Source organism: Anoplopoma fimbria, chromosome 16 (genome assembly GCF_027596085.1).
Source record: "Anoplopoma fimbria isolate UVic2021 breed Golden Eagle Sablefish chromosome 16, Afim_UVic_2022, whole genome shotgun sequence".
In the NCBI taxonomy this organism is placed as follows: domain Eukaryota; kingdom Metazoa; phylum Chordata; class Actinopteri; order Perciformes; family Anoplopomatidae; genus Anoplopoma; species Anoplopoma fimbria.
Genome location: NC_072464.1, coordinates 13,158,221 through 13,182,267, shown reverse-complemented (window position 1 = coordinate 13,182,267; position 24,047 = coordinate 13,158,221). Strand labels below are relative to the sequence as shown.

The following is a 24,047-nucleotide window of genomic DNA, read 5'->3' as shown; positions in this document are numbered from 1 at the left end:
CTGTGTTTCTACTTTTATACTTATTCCTTATTTTTGCTGAAAATAGGCCAACAACCAAGGAAATACATAAATCTTTCACCAGTTATTATGAATCTTGTGATCTGTTTTTGGAAATACATCACTGCTTACCACCAAAAAGGTTATGCAAGGTTGCTTTAAGATAGGTTTGTAGTATATTTCTAAAAAAAAATATTTCGATAATGATACTTATTCAAAACCTTAACTGGGTTTGTTTCGTGTGTGTTTTCATGTGAGCTGTATGGACAGGTTTTAAGTAAGGGAGCACTGACAATATTGAATAAAGAGTCACTATTCATATGGGAAATGGGGGAATTATAAATTCTGCATATGAAATATTCAAATATTACATTGGCCTGATTTTTGTCTTCCTTCATGGCTTAGTTACAGCTGTCAAGTGCTGTTGACACCTCTGTGATTTTGCCTCAATCCACTCTGAGGAACGTCTGACAGTACAAGCTCTGCCTGGACCTAGATTTGAATAAGCCATTTGTGTTTACAATATGAGCCAGCACTCTCACAAATACCGAAATAAATAAATGCCTGAATTTGCTAAGCACAATGAGCACACTTGACAGTGTTATCAGCAGTGTGCTGCTATATTGACTTTCTAATGTATAAGCAGTATGGTACAACATCAAGGCGAGAATGTGTCTTCAGGCTCATATTAGAGGTTGCATTGAAGCAGTCAGTTACTGGCTTTGATCTGCACTTTGGAAAGGATTGCCTGTCTGAATCCTTATCAAAGACTCGCCTAACTTAGTGCTGTGGAAAATGACAGATTTTGTACCCCAACATCCTCTCCTCTCTTCCAAAAAAGAGAGTGAAAAAGATGTTAAATATGTTGTCATTTAACGTGCAGCTGCATCTACCTCTGGTTTGTTTGTGATAAACAAAATTCATGCGGTTATTTCTTTTTCCTTTTCACGCTTGAGATTTCATACTCTACCTGTCTGTCAGCTTTGTGAAACAACACGTGTGAACTAATTAGTCCAGTTAATAAATGTCTCGACCAGGTCTGTCACTGTTTGTCTGACAGTGACAAAAGGCTCAGCCTCCAGCTGTCAGACCTGCAGCTCCCTGTGAAGATGACTGTTCTCAGGCAGGTCCAGCCTTGGCTCCTCTTACAGACCTGCCTCCTGTCATCGTGCACACTTGAAAAGTGTTAGCCTCATTATAGATGGCCTCCGTAAATGCTGCTGACAGAGGTATAACTAGCTCCCATAACTTTTGGCTCCCAATGGCAGATGCTTGCTGCCAGACAGTGGAGAAGCTGTTATCATTTGTCACTTTTTCTGTGGCTGCCATAGACCTGGACCCCGACCAGCTCGTCCTCGGACCAAAAACTCTCACAGGAGTCTGACGGTCACGCTCTGCCTGCCAGAGATCATTTGTCAGCTAACTCAGGAGACCATCTAATAGTCTTTAATTTTACAGTGATGATCATGATCTCATTTAAATGTTTCGTTTAGTTCTTCAAATATTATGTTGACTTTTGTGCGTGTGATTCTGTTTCAGAAATCCGTCCCCTACATTAAGAAATCCAGAGCAGTGGTGCAGAAGTTTTTGCCATTTCATCGGCCAGTAAGTGTCCTCTTACTTTCACCTGTCAACCTTTGTCTTCAGTTATTTAAAAAAAAAAATGACTTTGAAAGCACACAGCAATACTTATGTTCATGAAAAGCACAACCCTATTCCGACGGATATGAGGCTAATCAGGCTGATATATCAGTCAATATTTCTTTATTTATTCAGTCAACATAAATAGACTTCTTTTGGTAAAATTCCCTCATATTTAATTAATGAGAACTTTGTTTGGTTGGTTAATAAATAATGATATGGATGTGTTTGGTGCAGAGGTGGATTAGTGTGGGATAGTTTAGGGCTTGAGTAGGAGCAAAGTTCTGCATTTGTATTTACAGCATAGTGTACGATCTTTCTACATACTGTATGTTCAAGCAGAACATTTAAGTTGAATGTTGTGCATCTACCTTTGAATGTAGATTGAAAAAAAAAAATGTCTAAGTCTTGGGTAGGATATTTTACCTTATACAAAGAAATATGACATTTTAAACTGTAAATGTCACTGGGGAAATAATTATTTTAAAGCATTGTCCAGAATGAAATCATAAAACGTTTATGGAGAAAGACTGTTTTTATCAGGAACAACTGAACATTAGCTTTAGTACATTGTCAGCGGGATGGAATGTGCATGTGAACATGGAGGGAATTGAAATTGATATTTTATAGCCAGATTATATCAACCCTCTTGTCCTTCTGTTCATTGACTTTCATTTGTGTAAATCTGCCCCAGGGGAACAAACTAATTCACCTGAGTTATCAGTTCTATCTGGGGCTCGGATAACTTATCATTTCCTCCTCAGTGCAAAGCTAATAACGTCCGGGGTGGCTGGTAAATGGTTGCTCAGAATATACAACCTTAATATCTACCGATCAGAGCAGAGGTGTGTGAGGCTGAGGCCCATAATGAGAAAATAAAATTCAATTTGTGTGGAGAATTATTTGTGTGGGGCATGGTTTCCAGCTAACGTTTATGTTGGAGGTTTGCATTGAAATGCATTAACTGTAAAGAAGTAATTGAAAAAACAGACAGACCATCTGCCTTGAGGGCCTGTTGGCTTTTTTATGTGTCACTTGAATATTGACTGGTCAGGACACAATCATAAACCAGTCAACACACGATGTAGTGATATTAGTTCTTTGCAGTCTGGTTGTAGTTTACATAAGAATATAATTGCAATGGTTTTCATTTTTGGATTGCAAATCTGTAATCTGTGGTAATGGATTGTTGATATCATATCAGAAATTATCTCCACCGCACAAAGCACGGCAGAGTTTAATGGTGGGGGGGCTGGACAATGTTATCAACCTTTGCAGGCTGTTGGTGAAGCCTTTTCAGCCCGGTCACCCGTGTGTGTGTGTGTGTGTGTGTGTGTGTGTGTGTGTGTGTGTGTGTGTGTGTGTGTGTGTGTGTGTGTGTGTGTGTGTGTGTGTGTGTGTGTGTGTGTGTGTGTGTGTGTGTGTGTGTGTGTGTGTGTGTGTGTGTGTGTGTTTGTAGAGGGAAACTGAGGTGGTGGGGGGTTTCGGGGATAATAAATCCATCACCAGCGTCTGTCTCTTGCTTGTGCAGCCAGAGAGCTGACTTCTGTGACAAAGTGGCCTGCCGTTCAGCATCCCAGCAGCACAGCCCTGCTAATAGCAGCAACCTCTGCTTAATGTCCTGACGCTAATGAATTCATGGAATTAACTTTCAGAGCTGAACAAAACTGATAAAAGAAACAGAATTCCATTGTAGATTAGACAGTGGGAATTAGATTGGTGTTTTTCTCCTATCTCGCCTCTGCCTGCAATCGTTGGTGCTGTAGTGCTTACACGCACACACACACACACACACACACACACACACACACACACACACACACACACACACACACACACACACACACACACACACACACACACACACACACACACACACACACACAAACACACTCAGAGTCTTTAGCTGAACAAGTAATTGAACAGCACAAATGTGGATTGTTGATGGATGCATCGTTGAGTTCAGGTGGGGATTTCAAATATTCTAATTTCATAGTTTTTGTCTCACAATATATCAAACTGTCATAAAGGAAAGCCACTATTCCCCTGGGTTTGCGGTGCTTAACAGTCAATATTTTGAAACCATTTGTATCAGCAGTCAACTGATGCAGAATTGTAGCAATGGGCCAGTATCACAAAGTGACATTACCTATTGGCAAACACTGCACATCACAGATAGGACTAACTGCTGTGCCATAGCAGGGCTTGTTTGGACTCAGGGGGCCATGGTGATAGTGACCATGTGGTACTCAGATAGAGAACGACAGATTAGCGACCCCAGACATAAGAACACAAGGAGCTCTCTGCTGGGTGTGAGTGTCTGTCTGAACTGATCTCAACAAACCAGCTTTCCACCATGTTCAGGTGATCGCACAGTTTATCCTCAGCAGTTTATTTCACTCTGGGTTTTTAGATTGAAAATAAAAAGATAGACAATGTTGGCGGCTTTGTCTGTCTGAACGTGCTCAAAGCCTCCTCTATGTTTTTGTGATTGTAAGGTGTCTGATAAAGGATTTTGAAGCACGTCCATCTGTGACCCACCTCCTGGAGCATCCCTTCATCAAGCAGGCCCACGGCAAAGATGTGGCACTACAGCAGCAGTTAGCTGATCTCATCCAGGAGCAGCAAGAGCTTGGCTGCAAAACCAAGACCAAGTAAGTCCCTTGATTTTTAAATTCTAAAATTGCAGAAATACTACGCTGCTGTGACAAAGCTGGTCGCTTCATTTGTGTGCTGTCATTAGAGATTTTTGTTGCAGCAGATTTGCAATGACTGAGTGTAGATATGCTTTCTGTCCAGTAGGGGGCAGGGTCTCATCTTCTTACACTCAGAAATGAGGATGAGCCCCAGTAATGGACATTACAGTGTGTGATTAAAGAGAAGTTTGGGGAGTGTGACTAATTCAGGGGGAGTGATTGTGCTGACTAACCTTAGATTAATAAAGGCCATTTAGGCCAGTCAATGTAGCAACCGTCTGATGGGGAGTCCTTAGTACAAAACACTTCTGTGTGAGTAAACCAATCACGGAGTAAATATTCTGTTCTAGATTGATTTACTTTGGAAAATTAGGGACATTTCAACTGAACTGCCCTCTTTTTTCTTGGTTTTGAATGACACATAAGATATATTTTCTTTACAGATTAAAATGGCAGCTACTAAGCAATATTCTTCATAAATAGATGTATAGATTTCATGAGCTTTTATTCTAAAATGTGTGATGATATATAGTTCACCCAGACACCCTCATGGCAGCAAACGACAGAGTGGAAAGTCTCCTGTTATTTACTGGAGAAATACTGACTTTGGCACTGCTTAATCTTCATTATAAAGGAGTCCACTGAACCTACCCTTGACTGAGAGTCTTGATGTTGTGCCAGCTCTGTTTACTCCCGAGAGTGTGCAGAGTCGGTGCCTGAGCCTGATCCCGAATTCCTGTCCACAGTGAAAGTGGATAATGGGATTAGGAGCTTGTAGGGCGAGAACTGGGCTCGCCTGGTTTAGTCTCTCATGCCACAGATCAGCTCACAATGACTCCAGATAAGAATAAAGACATAGAGAACTTAAAAGTAGCTGCCGTAGGTGGAATAGTGTGATTTACTTCAAAGCAGGAGAGAGGTAGAGGCTGGAGGTCTCAAGTCCCTCTCCAAAGGGACACGAGGACGAGTCTTCACTTTAGAGGGGCCGCATATTGAGCATGAGACTTTATTTCTGTGCTGTTGAATTTATTCTGAATACAAAATGAATACAAAGGCAGAGGAGGAAACAATTCCTAACCTGAAGCCTGAATATTTTTATTCATGGTATGATTGATTATTTATTATAATAGAATATGGATTCATCTTGTTTAAAAGAGATATTTTATTGTTTTGAGGATTGAGAAATAGCCAGAAGTGTTTTAAATGTTTTTTTCCTTAGCTTTTATTGAAGGGCAAGGCTGGAGGCACTGACAACAATTCCTTAGGTAAAATAGTGTATAAAGTTTTTATTTTGTTTCTTTCAACAAAGAAACAAAACCTTTATGTCATGTTTAAACAAACAATACTCAAAAAGGAGTAAATAGTGAATTTTTTGTGGACTATTTCCAGTCGAGGATTAATAAACAATTGGCACTCAGGAACTGTTTGCGCCCACTCTTTTTAAGTGTAAACGTAACGTAGTTATAACATAAGTGAAGGTTTACACATCGCCAAATTAAAACAGGCTGCAATACTCAAACTACTTCCTATGTAGAGATTAGTTGTCGCTAAATATTCACACCCAGTAACTGTCAGGTGTTACTGCTTCATGGTTTACTGAGTCAAAACTAACGTTAGCTTGCTTAATACAACCCATTTAAATTGCAGAGTAAAAGAGGTAATATGAAATATGATCGACATATGTGACACTTGACACAAAATGCTGTGTATTAAAAACACAAACGTAAATAATACAGTTTTACTCCAATTACAAAATGTTGTTCTAATGATGTTAGAATAAAACATTAAGGAGCTTTAGTTTGGTTAGCATGAGTAGATATTAAATTCTAAACTGCATAAATACTAATAACTTTGAAACAAAATTCTGCATCTATACATAATTGTAAAACAAAAGTTAGACCCACATTTATAAAAGATTGTCAATAAATGTTAATATAGCACAAGACCCCCTTAAACTGTTATACTTGTCAGGTGTGCTTCAGTTTGAGATGTTACAGTGACTTCCTGTTTACATAAGCTAATTGAGAGATTTTATTGGCGCTACAAATGTTTTCTAGCAACAACTGCACAAATGACTTAAGCCTTTATTGGTGCAATGAGATTCAGTAAATCACTAGTCTGAAACTAGCTAATAGTTACTATCTTTAAACACAACCATACTGATGGATTTAGGAATATCTGGTGCAACACAATCCTGTTGGGGTTTGACGGCAGATGTATATGGGATTGACTTAAAGTAACGTTCAACGTAATGACACTTAGTGAAGTTGTGAGGCTCATTGGTGTAGTTTATTACTTATTATAGCTCTATGAAGAAATAAGATACATCAGGCATTGCCTACACAGACAGTACATTAGGATCAAATCAGTGTTGGTTTGGATGTTTTCCTCGGATTTCAAGACAAAGTATAGAATATCACCCACTATAGCCTTTCAGTTTCATAGAAATGGCTGATCCACTACACACTGGAGTATATTATGCATATGCACACACGCATATAGACACATAAAGCAGTTGGCACTCACAGACACAGCTCTCTTCTGCTCTCTTTCACACACTATCTGGTGTCCCCTGAGGTTTTCCACAGGCCCTCGGAGGCAGCTGGCTCTGTGCTGACCTCTGCCCACTGGGGCTCATTGGAAAGTGATAGGTCAAAACACAGATGAAGTGCAATCACAGCTTGCGATAATGGGAGATGTGTCCCCCGGGAGAGCTTTAAGGGCTTCAAACAAACCGTGGAAGTGACTGAGTCTCACATCCAGCCAGTCAAGCTACTGTTTCTCCTTTGGTGGTCACTTTACAGCTTTCTGAGGCATTATCATGTCCTTGGCTTCATACAGGCACGAGCGGATCAATACTCGTAAAACCCTCATAATAGAGAGCTGTCCCGATGATGATCTGGTAAACCTGGAGTTCCTAGATGAGGTAAGATTTAATATGTTTATTACATTACATTACATTACAGTCATTTAGCAGACGCTTTTATCCAAAGCGACTTACAATCAGTAGTATATTACATATCATTCACCCATTCACACACTGATGACAGGGCTACCATGCAAGGTGCCACCATCAGACTCTAACCAACATTCATGCAACATCCAGTCCACACCGATGGCAAGCCTTCGGGAGCAACTTGGGGTTAAGTGTCTTGCCCAAGGACACATCGACTGCCGAAGCCGGATATCGGTTTATCTCACCTTGTATTGATTGGTCCCAGGCACAATGTTCTTGATGCTATGTGTGTTTTTGTTTTATTTTCTACAGGAGACAATAATCAGCCATCTCCAGAAGAGATATGATGAGCTGCAGGTGTACACTTATGTTGGTGACATCCTCATTGCTCTCAATCCTTTCCAGAATCTTAGCATCTACTCCCCCCAGGTTGGTTAAGGACCAGTTACACAAATTTTCCCAATGGTTTCCCAATCTCAATGGAAACAATTAATGATTTCTCTTGAGTCATGCTACTGGTCCTGTCCTAGTGTATATATTATACTTTATGTTGTTTATTGTTTTGTTTTTTAAGTCTGTTAATGAATCAGTGTTTATAATAATGCCTGATCAAAAAAATAGCAGTACAGATCTGACGTTTAAATACCATCTTCAGCACAAAAGTAAGATAGCAACATAGTTCAATTTAACCCAGTTTTCATCATGCTGAAGAAAATATGAATAATTTGCATCAGAAGAGGAGGAAACGCCAGACCAGACCGAGTCTGAGTCCTCAGTCCATCTCAACAGTTACAGGGAGCCCAATTTCAGTTGTTCGGCTGGTCCATTACTGTGGTCCAGACTGAAGTATCTCTTGGATATGTTATCATGACACCTTCAGGAGACTAGCAGCAGGTCCTGAGTCTAACTCCAAAGGGAGTAATGAATGTTAACACAGATTAGGACCGGTTCTTTCGCCTGCTAGGCATCAAAGTAAACATCAGACCCATTTTTCGCAAGCTACATATCTTTCGAACATTTTGACACTAAAGTGGCAATTTTCAGACAGACAAATCAGAGACCTTTCTCTGTTTCATAAGCAGAGATCTGGCAACTAATGTTTGCAAAAGCCCCAGCTAACTAATTTTCGGAATGCTAAATATGGCTTTTAGCTGAGTAAATATGTAATGTTAACAAAAGAAAATATACTATGCAATTATCGCCCAATCTGCGTTTATCGACAACGTTCACAAGGGTTCCAAACAAGGTAGAGGGAGGCGAACACGCCATGACCACGCCTTAGTAGACAGGAAGTGCATACCATTTCAAACCATTGGTGTTGCTTGAAAAGTGGCACCTTTGTATATCCAGTATTTTTGTCATTATCATAGAGAGCATGCTAGCACGCTCGAGTTAGCATTCCGCTAAAGACAATGCTGTGTCCAAGTACAGCACAAGAGTTGTTAACCTGGCTGTAGACCATGGCTGTTTAATGCAAATATTAAAAACAGGGGTACAATTTATTTGAATCATTATACCCAAAAAAATCTGTGATCTTTTAAATAGATCTATTTTTATGTAGAAATGTTTAAAAATGAGAGAAATTTGCCTTGTGTATTTGTGTGCTTTCTCTTAGTTCTCTAAGCTGTACCATGGTGTAAAGCGGGCCGACAACCCTCCACACATCTTTGCTACTGCAGATGCAGCCTACCGAGGCATGGTGACATTCTGCAAAGACCAGGTACTCTACAGAAAAATAATCTGATCAGTGAAGTCTCAGATTGTAAAATTGATAAAATAAGATGAAAATCTGTAAAGAAAATGATATTAAACAATGTTTTTAAATGTTTAGGATGGATGTAGCCACTATTTGACTGTTTGTCAAGGGGTGAGGTCTTTCTTAAAGAAGAGATTTAACTCTCTCCAAGACTTTTGCGTGTTTAAATTAGGGGAAATTGTATTTAAAATAATATAAATATTCCTTGCTTAATGTTTTAGTAACTTTTTTTCTCTTGTTTCCTTTTGTTTTAGTGTATCATAATCAGTGGGGAGAGCGGTGCCGGGAAAACAGAGAACGCTCACTTGATTGTCCAACATCTTACCTTCTTGGGAAAGGTATCGTAGCAGTGTGGCCATCCTTTGTTATTTAAATGTATTTATGATTGTGCTGAATACTGCAAGATTCTCAAAATAATAGTAATATGATAATTATAGTTTCAAAGTAACATGTTGTTCTCAGGCCAACAATCGGACGCTGCGTGAGAAGATCTTGCAGGTGAACCCCCTTGTAGAGGCCTTTGGAAACGCCTGCACAGCTATAAATGACAACTCCAGTCGCTTCGGCAAATACCTGGAGATGAAGTTCACACCCACTGGAGCGGTTATTGGGGCCAAGATATCCGAGTACCTCCTGGAGAAGTCGAGGGTCATCAAACAGGCTATGTATGTGCTGCTCAGCTTGGTCTGACTGGAGATCCCTTTCTCAGACTTCTAACTGCTCTGCTTGTTTCATTTCAGGGGGGAGAAAAACTTCCATATATTTTATTACATATATGCTGGGCTTTACCACCAAGACAAGCTGAGGACTTACAGGCTGCCTGACAGAACACCTCCCAGGTTAGCACAGCAGTTTGACTTTGAGATGTTCATAATAATCCTGCCATATTTCCCTTCCCATCATGTTGAAGCATCAATATTAATAGTTGATTGTACGTCTGCAGATATATTGACAGCCAGCACTGCAAAGTGATGCAAGACATTGTCTCCAGCAAACTGTACACAGAGCAGTTCGACGCAATTCAGGAGTGCTTCCGAAATATCGGCTTTACTGAAGAGGTACTTTAATACTAGATAAAATATACAGTACTAAGTCGCAGATTAATTAAATGCTATAATATTTGTATTTCTTCTTCTCTTTCTTTGTTTAGGAGGTCAACTCTGTTTACAGAATTCTCTCAGCCATTTTGAACACCGGCAACATTGAATTTGCTTCCATCACATCCCAACACCAGACTGATAAGAGCGAAGTGCCTAATTCAGAGTCCTTAGAGAACGGTGAGATACAATACATTATGCAACGTGTGAAGCAATACTCCTTTTTTAGCCAAAGAAAGAGAATTAAATTGTTTCCTTCTCTGCAGAGAAGACTTCCGTTGTGTTTTAAGAAATAAACCCTTATAAGAAATGTTATGGTGTTTATGTGTGGTGTGATTTATGTTTTGTGTTATAGTTATTTTGTGACACATGTTGTTTTACTACGTCAACAGTACGTGGATGTCATATAAACCTTTCGGGACACTTTTATGTGCATAAAACAATAAATCTTGACTCTTAAATGTTACCCAGAAAACAGTTCTCTGTAAGCAGTTATAACGATGATTTATCCATAGGCATATAACCCCTTTTAATTTATATAAAAAACGTAAAGTAGCTCAGACATCCACAATAAGATATGACTGGGACAAATTTTAATGGTAATTATAAAAGCTGATGAGCTCTTGATAATAAAATTGATTCACCCTTTTGTCTTTCCTCTCAGCTGCTTCTCTCCTCTGCATCGGCCCTGAGGAACTCCAAGAGGCACTGACCTCCCAGTGTGTGGTCACCAGGGGCGAGACCATCATCCGCACCAACACTGTGGACAAGGCCGCCGACGTCCGAGACGCCATGTCCAAGGCCTTGTACGGACGCCTCTTCAGCTGGATAGTGAACCGCATCAACACCCTGCTGCAGCCTGACATGAATATCTGGTGAGTGTCTGCCGATGATAAATATCTGTGAGGACGTTCTCTGTAACTCTCTCCTCTTCGATTATCTTGAGCGATCACGAGTTTCTGCGAAGCTCCGATGACCTTTAGGGAAGTCTGTAGAGGTAGATGCAAACATGCAGAGGAGAATACCAATGGGCAGGCACAAGACAAGCAAAAGGAGAGCAAAAACAGTTTTAATAAATTTTTGATACAGAGTTGCGTGCAGAGAAAATAATGTTCAGATGATTAAAAAGACTTCAGAGAGACTGCAAAGAGGCTGTTCATTGATCCAAAAGAATTCCTTCATAAATATGAGCGTCTACTGTCAAGGAGTCGTCTCCCAGAGATGTACAAATGCCAGAGCATTCCAGTCATCTTTGCCGTTTCCTTATTGCCATTAACAACCCGGTAGCACAGGCTAAAGGTGACCTCTACATACAGCGGGTAATGATTGATCATGAAAAGTAGCAGCATGCAGCACTGAATATGAAATTCAGGATGTTTAGTCTTCATGCTGTGCTGCAGAAATAAGTATTGTTTTTGCTGATATTGAAAATGACTGGAGGTTAAATCAATAGAGACTGAAATAAAACCATTTAAAGAGCTCTGATTTTTTCAGAGCTGACGTTTATGATTTCTCATCAGACTACTAGGCCGTCCAGACAAGACTCTGTTTTTGGGTTGAACTCGGATTATCATTAAACTTTTATCAATTAATATGCCTGCTGGGGATTTGCTTGTTCCGTAACATAGAAGAATAAGTTTGTTTGTCCCCTTTTCCTCCTTTGAAGTGCCGCAGAGAGCGGCATGAATGTGGGAATCCTGGACATCTTTGGATTTGAAAACTTCAAGAAGAATTCGTTTGAGCAATTGTGCATCAACATCGCAAACGAGCAGATTCAGTTTTACTTCAACCAGCACATATTTGCCCTCGAACAGGTGAGTTTGACACACAGGGAGGTTATTGATAAAGTATGTCTGTGCAAATTCAATATGCTTATTATTGTCATGTAATGTGCTTGTAATTAATGCATCCTCCCAACACTCCCAACAATAACACTGTATATTCATTTCCCCTTTAAAACACTTACAGAAATGTTTCACTTTAATATTATTTGTGTTTATCACATTAATCAGGGCAGAGATGCTCTCAACATGAACATTTTGCTTTTAGCCAGGCTGTGATGTGTAAAAGATTGTTTATACCGTTACGCACCACCAAATTACACTCTTAATTGATTTAATGAAGTTGTTTACCCTGAAGTGCTATAAGTCTTTATTTTCCTTGATGGAAATGAATAGACATTAAATAAGTACCATCTTGCTATAATGCCTTTGTGTTAACTTTGCAAAAGTCCTTCCTTCTAAAGTAGGTAAGGAAGGGAAATTGTATTCATACAGCACTTTTAATACTAAGTACTAACTGCTTTGTATTTTAATTCATACAGCAACACATGTACTGAAAAAAAAAACAAGAGAGATACAATACAATTAATATAATTTTTTAAGGCAGGATTTTGCACTTGAAATCTGATAATACACTCTGCTCATTCATTTATTTTTCCAGCACTTTCCAGGACCAGAACTGGATGCGACATTACCATTTACACATTAATTACAGCAGCGATCATCGTAAATGAGGCCTTTGAGTCCGTCGAAAAGTTCCTCTTCTACAAACAAGTGCGAGCTGCCCCTGATGAAGTGTTCAGTCTCGCTGTATGCAGAAACTGATTATTCTGAGTTAATGACTTAAACATGAAGACGGTTTAGATCCATTGGTTCCACTTTATTAGTAAAATATATATTTAAAGCAACTTTTTGATCCGAAATTAAATAGATGCAATAATATGATATGACTCTGGGTTATTTGCAAAGTGAAATAAATTATGAATAAGTAAGTGGCTCTATTTGTTAGTTCAGAGCCGCTCGGTTTTATGCATTCAGTAAAAGCCTCTATTATGCTGTAAACTTCACCAATAGACACACTCAGCCGGCTGCAGCTGTTTGGTTTTGTTGACTCGAAAATCTCCCCCACACGTGCCCAAATCATATTTAGCCCAGATTGTTTAATTGGGTCATTTAGAGAAATCATTAACTAGATTGTTCTACATTCGCTGGTTCTAATTAGATGGAATACCAGAGCGAGGGGGTGGATGCCAGCCTGGTGGAGTACGAGGACAACAGGCCCATTCTGGACATGTTCCTGCAGAAGCCCATGGGTCTGCTGTCCTTGATGGACGAGGAGAGCCGCTTCCCTCAGGCCACTGACCAGACCTTAGTGGGTAAGACTGGAGCTACTGCAACATGCTCAGACAAACAAAATAAATCATAAAACATGAATATAAGAGGTCAGAGCTCACTGCTGCTTTGAGTGTAGCTCCAGCTCTTGCCACACAGCTTATGAACTCTAAAATGTTCCTACCTGTGCTGCTTAAAGCATCTTTTTTACCTTTAACTTTTTGCGCCTTTCTCATTTATTGCCAACAGATAAATTTGAAGACAACTTGCGCTGCAAATACTTCTGGATACCGAAACGTGTGGAGCTTTGTTTTGGGATTCAGCATTATGCAGGAAAGGTATCAATATATATATAATGACAAATCAGACTGACTCCCAAAATGTGAGTGACCTTAAGAGTTAAAGCGTGTGTCTTGTGTCTTGCTCGACAGGTAATGTACAATGTGAATGGTTTCTTGGAGAAGAACAGAGACACTCTTCCTGTAGACATCGTCGTAGTTCTGAGAACATCAGAGAACAAACTTCTGCAGCAGCTTTTCTCCAGCCCCTTAACTAAAACAGGTATGCTATAATATAGGCCTCAGTGAAAAATACAACAATATAGAACATCTCAGCCACTAACAGGAGCATTATTCTACCACTAGCCACAATGGAAATGGTAATGGAAACTTTACTTTGAGACAAATTATTGTTAACAATGCGAGGTTCTGACTGTATTACCCTGTGAATTGTGCTGGTGTCTACTGCTTCCATAAATGTTCAGGTAAGTGGGTTTCTTAAAGACGCGGCTCCCAGGCATCTCCTGGTCCCCCTTCATTTCAAGCCTCTGTGTGCCGCGCTCGAATAAATCTGCAGTCTCCATTATCTCTTGAGAGGCTCAGCTCTCTGCACGGCGCTCTGTTTTTATTTTCACTAAGCTGTCCCTCTTGGTTTCCCACGTCTGAATGCTATCTACAGATTGTGGGTGCAGTGGGATATTTTTATGATAAGGTTTCTAAATACCCAGGGGATGAAGAAACAGTATTGAGAGAATACAAAAGCAACTCTTCCCACCTCTTTTCTGTTGGTTAAATGAAGGTAGACTAATGTGCTCGTCATTAGCCGTGGCTGAGGCCTTCTGGTCACTTGACTTAGCTGAAATGCTAATAGATGTGTGAAATTATCTGATTCCCACTTCCTACTTTATTTCAGCTAAGCCACATTTTGTGATTCACTTCCTTTATAGGGACCTGTAAATGCCTGCTTTCAGTCCCAGTGGCATTAAAAGGAGCTTCAATTTACAAAAGACACCTTAGCTGAGACTCCAGTGGAAATCTGTGTGATGTGTCTGTAAACTTCAATTGCAGGTTGTGCACAAGGGAGCCTTCAGCCACTTCCTTTCTGCAATTAACAGCTTCATAGGAGTACACCCTATAAAAAAACAAATTTAGTGCACACTTTATTTCAGTGCACAAAGGCACTAAGATGTGCTGTAATGTTTACTGCTGCTAACATAGTGTCAGTTAGATCTAAAAGCTTCTTTATTTCCTTTTTGTTCCACTGCACTGTCTCTGTCCTGTCTTTCCTACTGGTGGATCAAGTTAATGTGATGATTTGTCGCAGAAATAAACTATGTTCGGCAGTTTGAACCTTTTTATCCCCAAAAGCTCAAGCATATCTAACAGTAATTATATTATTTTGCATGTTAATGTAAAGGCAGTATGACTGCAATATGCTCGCAGTAGACTCTCTGTTATTTATTTGGAGTTGGAGGTCCAATTTTCCTTATTGCAGTTTGTGAAGCTGCAGATCATCTCATTAGATAAAAGCTATGAAACGCTCCGCTCCGGCTTATCATTCTGGAAAAGATGGAGCGCTGTTTAAAGGGAGATACAGTATAGCATGAAAAAATTATAAATCTATTCTTCAGGGTAAAATTTGTGGGGGGATTTAATTTGCATTTTACTTCACATTATAGATTCACTGTAATCTGTGAAATTACCATTATCTGTGGGATCTGATGCAAATCTGTTTAACACCAGGGTGGTTTCACACTCTGGGTCACCTCTTCACAGTGTCACCACTAGGGGACACCCTCGTAGACCTGCAGCCTGTCACTATGATGGAAGTAAAATAACAGATCTGGGGTGTCAAATTGCACACTAACATGCAGAGAATGTTAATGTTTCTGCTGGAACACATATCGAACATTGCAGTGATACAGGAACAATTCCTCTAAAACACATACTCATTTATGCAATATTACAGAAGACTACTCATTCATTCCACACAGCAGATTGAGAATGTGATGGTCTGAGTATCAGTTCATGTTTTCGAGAACAGTAGGAAACTAAGAGGGCCCCAGAAAGTAAAAAGCTCCCAGGGCGGTGAATAGCAGGGCCACTTGAGTCCTGCAGAATATGGGTCCTTCAGACTTGGACATGTGGTGGTGTTTTGTCAGAGGAAATGGGATGTATTTGCATGGACAAATTCATCAGAGCCAGGGCCTTTTCCCAGATCAGGGGGATCACAGTGTTTGAATTGGCTGGGCTCAGGGCCTTACGGTGCCTGGGCAGCCTGCGTTCACAGTATGGGTCTCTTTTGTGTGTGTGTGTGTGTGTGTGTGCAGATGTGCCAGGCCGCCCTGTGGCTACACACACAGCGCCTCAAGACTGCCAGTCCTTTGTCAGAGCACGATGAAAATGGAGGATGTGCAGTCCTGTATAAAGCTCACAGACAGTGGAGTGTCATATTTGATCTGTGCCAGGGTTTTTTCAACACTTTATAATGTATGCTATACGTAGAAACAAAATAACTGTTACTGTTTGAAAAAGACCTGCACTTGAATAGTGAAATTTGTTGTCACGTTGAATTAATAGTATGCTGGCGAGGTGAGCATTTCAAATATTCATGTGATTAAACTTACAACATTACATTACATTACATTACAGTCATTTAGCAGACGCTTTTATCCAAAGCGACTTACAGGAAGTGTATTCAACAAAGGTATTCAAGAGAACTACTAGTCACCAGAAGTCATAAGTGCATCTCCTTTCTTAAACAAGCATCTTACAAGCTGTAGATGCTGGTGTATTTTACTAAGTGTGATATGCACGGAGAATCAAATATTTTACAACTGGAACATTGGAGTTCTTCTAATTTAAGATTAATTTATCTGGTAACTTAATTTGACATTTTTCAGCTGCTTTAGAATATTTTTTTTATCAGGCATAAATATGCTTCATGAGATGTTATGTATTTAGTCAATCTGTGTGCAGACAACCATGACTTAAATCTGTCTCATTAAAGAGGAAAGCTGAATGTTGTGAATGTATTTGGCTTTACTATATACTTGCAGATTTACATTTACTCAAGTACTGCACTTTTTGATGTGCTTGTTTTTTAGTTGTAGTTAAATGATTTAAGTAGTGAAATCAGATTTGCCATGATCTGCTGCCATACATTTATTAATGCATCAGTAATAATAATTAATTAACATGAAATAACACTGCCATTTTGCTGCTAATACTAAATCTTTTAGAAGCAGGACTTTTACTTGCAGAGGTGTATTTTTATAATGTGTTATTTCTACTTTTTGTTAAGTAAAATATCCTTTAAATTATTTTGTCTAAGGCAGAGTGTAATTTATAATAATGGTTCTCCACAATCTGACATTTCTTGTGACTGTCAAGATTTCTTGCTCATATTTTACACTTGTAACACTGGGTGAGTGAACAAATCAAGCTCCACAGTATTCTCCTGTGAGTTGTCAGGGGTTATAAGTTCAAGTCCATCATAACTATTGAACAATTTACTTTGCTCTTACATCTTCACATGAAGCCACAGTGGCAGTTCTGCTGTCCTCTGCATCTCCTTCCATCTCCCTTCATGTTAGGAGATCCTCCTGTGTAGAAATGATAGGCCTCTCCCAGCGATATGACACATTTGGCTCTTTGTTCTCTCCCAGTAGCAGCCTTTTTCATCCCAGTGGGCAGACACCACAGTCTTTCACTAGACTTCCACACACTCTCACTGCCAAGAAAAAAAACACTCACCAAGTAGTACTTTTGTTCAATTTCTCCCCTAATCGTGGAATTGGAGAATGTTTTGAGTCAGCAGTGGGATTTTTTTGACGGCCCTGCACATCAATAGCGAGGAGCCAGTTTTCCTAAGTCACATGGTACAACATCCTTTGATAAATGCAACACTGTGTTGTGTCACTAAAAGCCAATTACACCATGCTTTTTATGATTGATCTGCTCTGACAGTAGTGGATGGCATTTAAATCAACAACCCCCGGAGCCATCTCTAGGCATAAACGGTGGTGGTTATGGAGGGTGGGGAGGGTTGAGGGGGGGTTATGGGTGCTTTAATCTCATTTGCTTGGTTGCTGAGTTGAGTTTCTAGATCACATGTTTTCAAAAAGAGAGCGGGAGAGCGGCGGAGATATCTAGCAAGCCTCTGCTCACTCAGCTCAGGAAGGCTGCTCTCTCTTACAACTTTGATTGTCCCCCGTGTCGACAGCTCGATCCACAGCTTCTGAAGTACAAGGCGCACACTGGCACTCATAAAAGCGTGTAGGGAGGTGTCATATTGAACGCGGGATTGCTTTTTAATCCCAAGCACATTGACTATTCTTGTCAATAGAACCCCAATACAACTGCCAGCTTGAGCTTTTTTTTTTTTCTACAGGATTCTTGCTGGGCTTAATTTTCAAAGTGAACGCACAGATGCCAAGGAAGGCTTTTTCTTATTCTGCCCACCCCCACCCCCCACCCCAACACACACACACACTGCTCTGCCTCACTCTGTGTTTGTCCTGGAAGTCTATGCCAAGGGCAACATGCGTGAAGCAGAAACGATCAGTGGGACGCTCCTCCACCGCCTGTTTCTCAACACTGAATGACCTGATGGGAAATATTCCCCTCACCTGCTCCTCTTTTAGTTATTAAGCTTTTACATAAAACTTTTCTTCTCTATGATTTTATTTTTTTATCACATATCTATTTAAGAGCACTGACAAAATTCAAAACTTCCTCAAGCTGTAACTAAAAATATATCTGGCCTTTTTTTTTTTTACTGAATCCACTGTCAAAGAACAAGCTTTCCCTTTTCTTGCTCGTTTCTGTGTTTGAATAATTATTATCCACATCATTAGACAAGTTCCCCACTGTATCTAAATTAGGAGGTCTTCTTTCAGGCTGGACATCACAGGTGTTCCCTTGGTTTCATGTCTCAGGAGACGGAAATCTTTGAGGATGCTGACTATTAACCCATGCTCTAATCATCTAGCCAGAAGGGGGTATGAAACCCGCCAGAAGAATGAATTAATACAACCCGCCAAGGAATACATGAAGAAAGCAGCGAGTGTCCATTTGCAAGGCTTAGGTACAACTGTCATAGTTTCTCTCATCGCGGCGCAGCCCCTTCATCTCCCCTTGATGGTGTCATGGAAGTGAGAGGCGTGAAAGCACAGTGACACTCCATGAGCTCGTTCCACTCGCAGCCGCTAATTCATCATGACAAATGTGCTCAGATGATCTGGCCCAGCAGCACTAATGGGGAGAGGAGAGAGCGCACTTCATTTGCACAAGACCCACTCCAATTAATCCATCCAGCTTTACTCTGGGCTAATTGGAACGGGGCCCTGCCTGCCTCTGTGCTGGTAATATCCCGACACAGTTTAACGGCTCCTGTTCTCAAAGATCATACATTTTTTGTGTGTTTTTTAGTGGGTTTTTTGTTGATTGTGCCGAAGGGGCGTTTGAGGATGTAAAATCTGTCCCTGTGATCCGAAACACAAGGCCCTCTCACAAACATGTGTTCATAATGAGCAATTAACTGCTCATATTTCCATGTTATCATATTTTATACTTTCCTTTCTTCTATTTTTAGGGTGAGATTCAGAACCTGTGGATACCCTTTCAAGCACATTATTAACAAACATAAAAGTGCATATTTTAATGTGACAGAATATCTTGTATTTAGTTTGTTTACCAAATGCAAAATGTATAAATGGCAGAATAAATGAGTAGATAAATAAATAAAAATTAGCAGATAACTGTCAAATGCTAAAAGCAGTATCATCACTAGCTTAAAAGACTGTTTGAGTCCTTTTGAAGTTCTCTCACATCATATGTTTTGGCCTGTTTTGACTACAGCTGTGTGTGTGTTTTTGCGTGTGTGTGCGTGTTGGCATGTGTGCGGGTGCGCACACGTGCTAGCTCAGCCCATGAGACACCACATTGCTTTGGATCACTTTAAAACCTTTGGCACAAGTAGGACGTTCTTTTGTCTAAAGTTAGAAGTGGTCTGGATTTTAATTAATCCTTCATAAATTGATTTTGATCTCTTCAGTGTTTGATTGATGTTTCTAATACACACTTGATATTGCAGACATCTGAGAAAGGCAGGCGCTGATCCAGTGTTTAAGTTTTTTGGCTCGTTGTCAGACCACGTCTTCAACAACTGACGTGAGTCTTGAAATTATATAGCAGAAGCTGACTACATATTTACATTTTAGGAGTTCGTCTGTGTGCGGTAGGAAAATCTAGAACAATTGTTGGCCTGTCACTTCAGCTTTATCTTAAAAAACTTACAAAGGTTTTCCTCCTTGCCATACACGGCTGCTTGGGTAATGCTGCCTCCTGTGTCTGCAGACGTATTTTTCTAAAGGTGTGTGTGGCACATCTGTGCAGCTATTGTTTATTCATGGAGTAAACCCTTTGAAATGTGTTAAGATACTTCCCACTCATTATAAAAATCCTGCCACCCATGGATTAGGACTTTGATGTCACCAATCCTGCTTCAAAGGCTTCTTTCACTGCTATTAATCACAGTTTAGCCTCTGAAGATATAGCCAGAGAAAACATTTGGACATCTTGCGCAGAAACTTTGAAATGTTCAGACTGTCTTGCATATGCTATGTTCATATCCTTTCCGCCGTGTGTGGGGCTGTTGGACTGCTGTGCACGCAGCTGCACTTCTGAGTCCATGGGATTCAGCTGAGATTTAGGCTCCCTCAGAACGGTCTTTTATATTATGCTGCAGTATGAACACTACTGTTAACACAGTAGTGTAGCTGTTCACTTTGTTTTCCTTATATCTTGTTGAAAAACAATATCTTACCAAAGTGTTTGCTGTGACTCCATGTTTGATAGTCACACACATAAATAAGACCTGACCTGACTACTTGTTTGGTTTTGACCAGGAAATCTGGCGACGTCCAGAGCCAGGGTCACCGCCGCCTCCAGATCTCTGCCGCCACAGCTCGGTTCAGGACGCACCAAGGTGAGCTCCTGTAGCACAAATCATGACATCTGAGAACATAATGTGTTTTTATTTGTTGCTCACAGGCATTGCACCATAAGAAACCCAGTAAAACTTGTGCTGTAGAGCATAGCCACCTTAATTGACTACCCTGTTATGTTTGCTGCCTTGCTTGTGGTGATGCAGCATCGCCATCTGGCATTTGTTGTCTACGGGATGAAAGTAGTTTTCAAACTCACTAACCATTGTTGTTTTCTTGTTAATGGGCACTAAAGTATTTGGGGGGGAAAACTTTAGGTCTTCTAAAATCAGCTGGAATAACTGCATCAACATATCTGATAAGAGGCCAGGAGAGTTTCATGAGTCTAATATTTCAAGTTGAATACTGAAAAATGTTTGCTCCCAATATTGTTCACTTATCATGTTTACATACAGAGTATCTCGAGTGCCTTTTTTTAATTGTTTCACACATATTAAAGTGAATTTTAGCACAAGAAAGTTAGCCATCTTGATAGCAGGGACTTTCAGCCTTTCTCATTCTGTTTCATTTCATTGTGTCTATTTTACTTTGTTTAAGGGGAGGCATCTGGTCAAATCATAATGTCTGCAAGATGTTAAATTGAAAATATCTTTGTCCATTGTGGAATTATTTGTGGTTGTTTAAATAAAGGAATACAAATAATTCACATTATGATTTACAGTACAAAACCCCTTAAAGATGAATTTCAGCTTCTTGTCTTTCTACTTCTCTCTTCCTTTATTTCCATGTAATTCGCCGACCTGTTCCGTACTCAAAGTCTCCCAAATACCTATTGAAGGTAAGATTTATGTTGCAACAGTAAATGAGTCCAAATCTAAATATGTGTCTCAATCATAGACCATTCCCAGATTACAGTCTTTGAAATATATGTAATTCACTGAAATCCACTGATAATCATTGTGATCTGAAACTTTTAACTATCTAACAATTGTGTGCAGCTTCATTTCTCTGACATCAATCACAGTCTGGCTTTGGAAAATGTAAATCATTTATTTTAAACAATTTTTTCAAGCAGCCACAATTCTGTGTAAACAATGTAAACAAATGCTCTGTGATGTGTCTTTTTAGATATAGAAATACTTTATAGGGGACACAAACACAGGCCAAAATAACTGCTGAGAACCTCTGTAGAACTTTGTCTAAGTACCTTCTTGGTTATTCTTGAACAAGAAGGGGCTTCTTTTTAACAAACTCAGTGTGATTGATGTAATATGTATGCCATCATGCTATCAATCAGAGTTTGGGGAAAGTTGACAGAAGCTGGTACTTACAAAAAGTTGCCAGTACGACCAGATTAAAGCAGTGTGAGGGTTGTTAGCATAGTGGAAGTCAGATAACCGTTTGTACTTCTGTGTGATCTGCTTTCAAAAAAGCAAAGTGTCAGACATCCGACTCCTCTTTCCATTTAACTCAGCGAATACTTGACGTACCTTTCTTTCTCTGCACTACGGTGGAATAAAGAATTTAGATATGCACTTTGCTACGTAGACTTACCATAAAATATCTATTGCATCATTAATTTTGATGAAGCCATGAACTGCGAGGGCCATTAGAAAGCTTATATTGTGTCCTCGTTAATCCGTCGTTGGGACGACTGTCTGCTCGGTGACGGCTGGTCTCATTACTCAGAATGCTCTGCAATTTTCCCATAGCCCACAGCAGTGCAGAATTATTCTCTAGATTGTTAGCTTTAAGTGTTTATGGGGCTATGTTATACAGACGACACAGTTTGTACAGCTGTATATTCCCAACTGGCCCATTTAGAGGAAAAGGAGACCTGCTGCAATAATACCTTTATCTCTACAGGGCCTGTCGAGGATGTCAGGTTACAAACAAACAGAATCTCATTTGAATCTGCTGCCTTTGCAGTGATGCTGATGAGTCTGGCCTGTTTATAAAGGTGGCGTGTTAATTGTGAATGTTTGTGCTCAGGTGGACACCATGGAGATGATGCGACACCCAGAAGAAACCACCAACATGAGGAGACAGACTGTAGCCTCCTATTTCCGTGTAGGTGTTTTTCTTTTATGCTGCTTAACTGTCTGACAACAACCAACAGTTTGTTAACGTTATGAACTCTTATGTTCAACTTTAAAATCATAACTTTAAAATCTTTGACACAAACTTCCAGTTTCCCATTTTTATAAAATAACTTCTGAACTTTTGAAATAAAGGAAAAAAGAGTAGGGATGTCACAAGAAAGTAGGTTGCATTGAGTTTCATTATGGTACGTTTTACTTTGTTCAGTAAAAGTTCAGTAAGGTAGGTAAAGGTGAATTATAATGTATCATAATGTGTTCAAATAAAATCTTGTCAAATTTTTGCCAGGACACCTGAATAAATACATTTGTTTGAAGGAGATGTGTTAACAGCAATATAAAATAGTTATTAGAGAGGAAGTTATGACTTTTATAACTTCCTAACATAGCTCAAAGCTATATTTATTTTATTACTGTGATTTTGATCTCGGTATTCAGATTTGTGAAATTTCACTTGTATTGGTATAACTGTTATTGTGACATCAATAGAAAAGAGCACGGAACCCTGTTATTGCTTTCTTCCTATCACTTTTTTTTTTCTGTTTATTTTGAAATGTACAGCACTTTGAACTACATAGTCTGTATGAAATGTTCTATATAAAAAAAAATATATTATTATTTTTATAATTAACAAATAACATTGTTAGACTATACTAGCCTAAATCCATTGATGTTGGTTGAATCATACGTCTCTATTTCTGTTCGATGAATTTCACATTTTAACCTGCTAATATATTTGTATGTATGTACCACTCTGGGAGATGTATTAAATGAAATATTTACACATTTTTGCTTGCTTTTAAAAATGACTCAAAACCTGAAAATAAGAAAGAATTCACAAACAGGTTGGGACTTTTTGAAGTTTGACAGAGTCTGTAGCTTTACAACACATTTCCAAGTTGTTACCTATCTTGTTAGCAGTTCATTCAAACCAGACTTAATTTGAACCTACTCTTTATTAATAATGTCAGAAAAGGTTTCCCAGATCCTGTTGCAACTGATTAATACTGTGAATTACTATTCAGCTTTTTTTCTGTTAACAAACACATCTATGTCTGGATTCTTGAAGTTGAAGTGAAAATCTTTATAATCGAACTTACACCGGACTGTGATAATGTTAATTCATATGATAACTGCTCTTTTCTCTTGTATGTCTGCAGTACTCTCTGATGGACTTGCTGTCTAAGATGGTGGTGGGTCAGCCACACTTTGTGCGCTGCATCAAACCCAACGATGACAGGCAGGCGCTGCGCTTCTACAAGGAGAGGGTGATGGTGCAGCTGCGCTACACTGGGATCCTGGAGACAGTGAACATCCGTCGGCAAGGCTACTCCCACCGCATCCTGTTTGAAGAGTTTGTCAACAGGTAAGAGCAATGTCAAGACAGACGGCACCTACACTCTGCCTCATGCACACACGGAGCGCCGACACAACCCCAGAGATAGTGCAGAACAAGTGAAGCCG

General features: G+C 39.7%; 1 protein-coding gene across 1 annotated transcript in view; it reads left to right on the top strand.

Moving 5' to 3' along the window:
• Positions 1-24,047, top strand: part of myo3b (myosin IIIB) — a 56,451-nt gene that overhangs the window by 14,849 nt on the left and 17,555 nt on the right. The window contains exons 9-27 of the mRNA XM_054615509.1: positions 1,537-1,602; positions 4,137-4,292; positions 7,176-7,260; positions 7,603-7,719; positions 8,906-9,010; positions 9,301-9,384; positions 9,509-9,711; positions 9,787-9,885; positions 9,990-10,104; positions 10,197-10,323; positions 10,808-11,018; positions 11,810-11,957; positions 13,147-13,300; positions 13,506-13,594; positions 13,688-13,817; positions 20,446-20,525; positions 21,302-21,322; positions 22,477-22,554; positions 23,744-23,949. Of these exons, the coding sequence (XP_054471484.1) occupies positions 1,537-1,602; positions 4,137-4,292; positions 7,176-7,260; positions 7,603-7,719; positions 8,906-9,010; positions 9,301-9,384; positions 9,509-9,711; positions 9,787-9,885; positions 9,990-10,104; positions 10,197-10,323; positions 10,808-11,018; positions 11,810-11,957; positions 13,147-13,300; positions 13,506-13,594; positions 13,688-13,817; positions 20,446-20,525; positions 21,302-21,322; positions 22,477-22,554; positions 23,744-23,949 (2,274 nt within the window). The remainder of the gene's footprint in view (positions 1-1,536; positions 1,603-4,136; positions 4,293-7,175; positions 7,261-7,602; positions 7,720-8,905; positions 9,011-9,300; positions 9,385-9,508; positions 9,712-9,786; positions 9,886-9,989; positions 10,105-10,196; positions 10,324-10,807; positions 11,019-11,809; positions 11,958-13,146; positions 13,301-13,505; positions 13,595-13,687; positions 13,818-20,445; positions 20,526-21,301; positions 21,323-22,476; positions 22,555-23,743; positions 23,950-24,047) is intronic.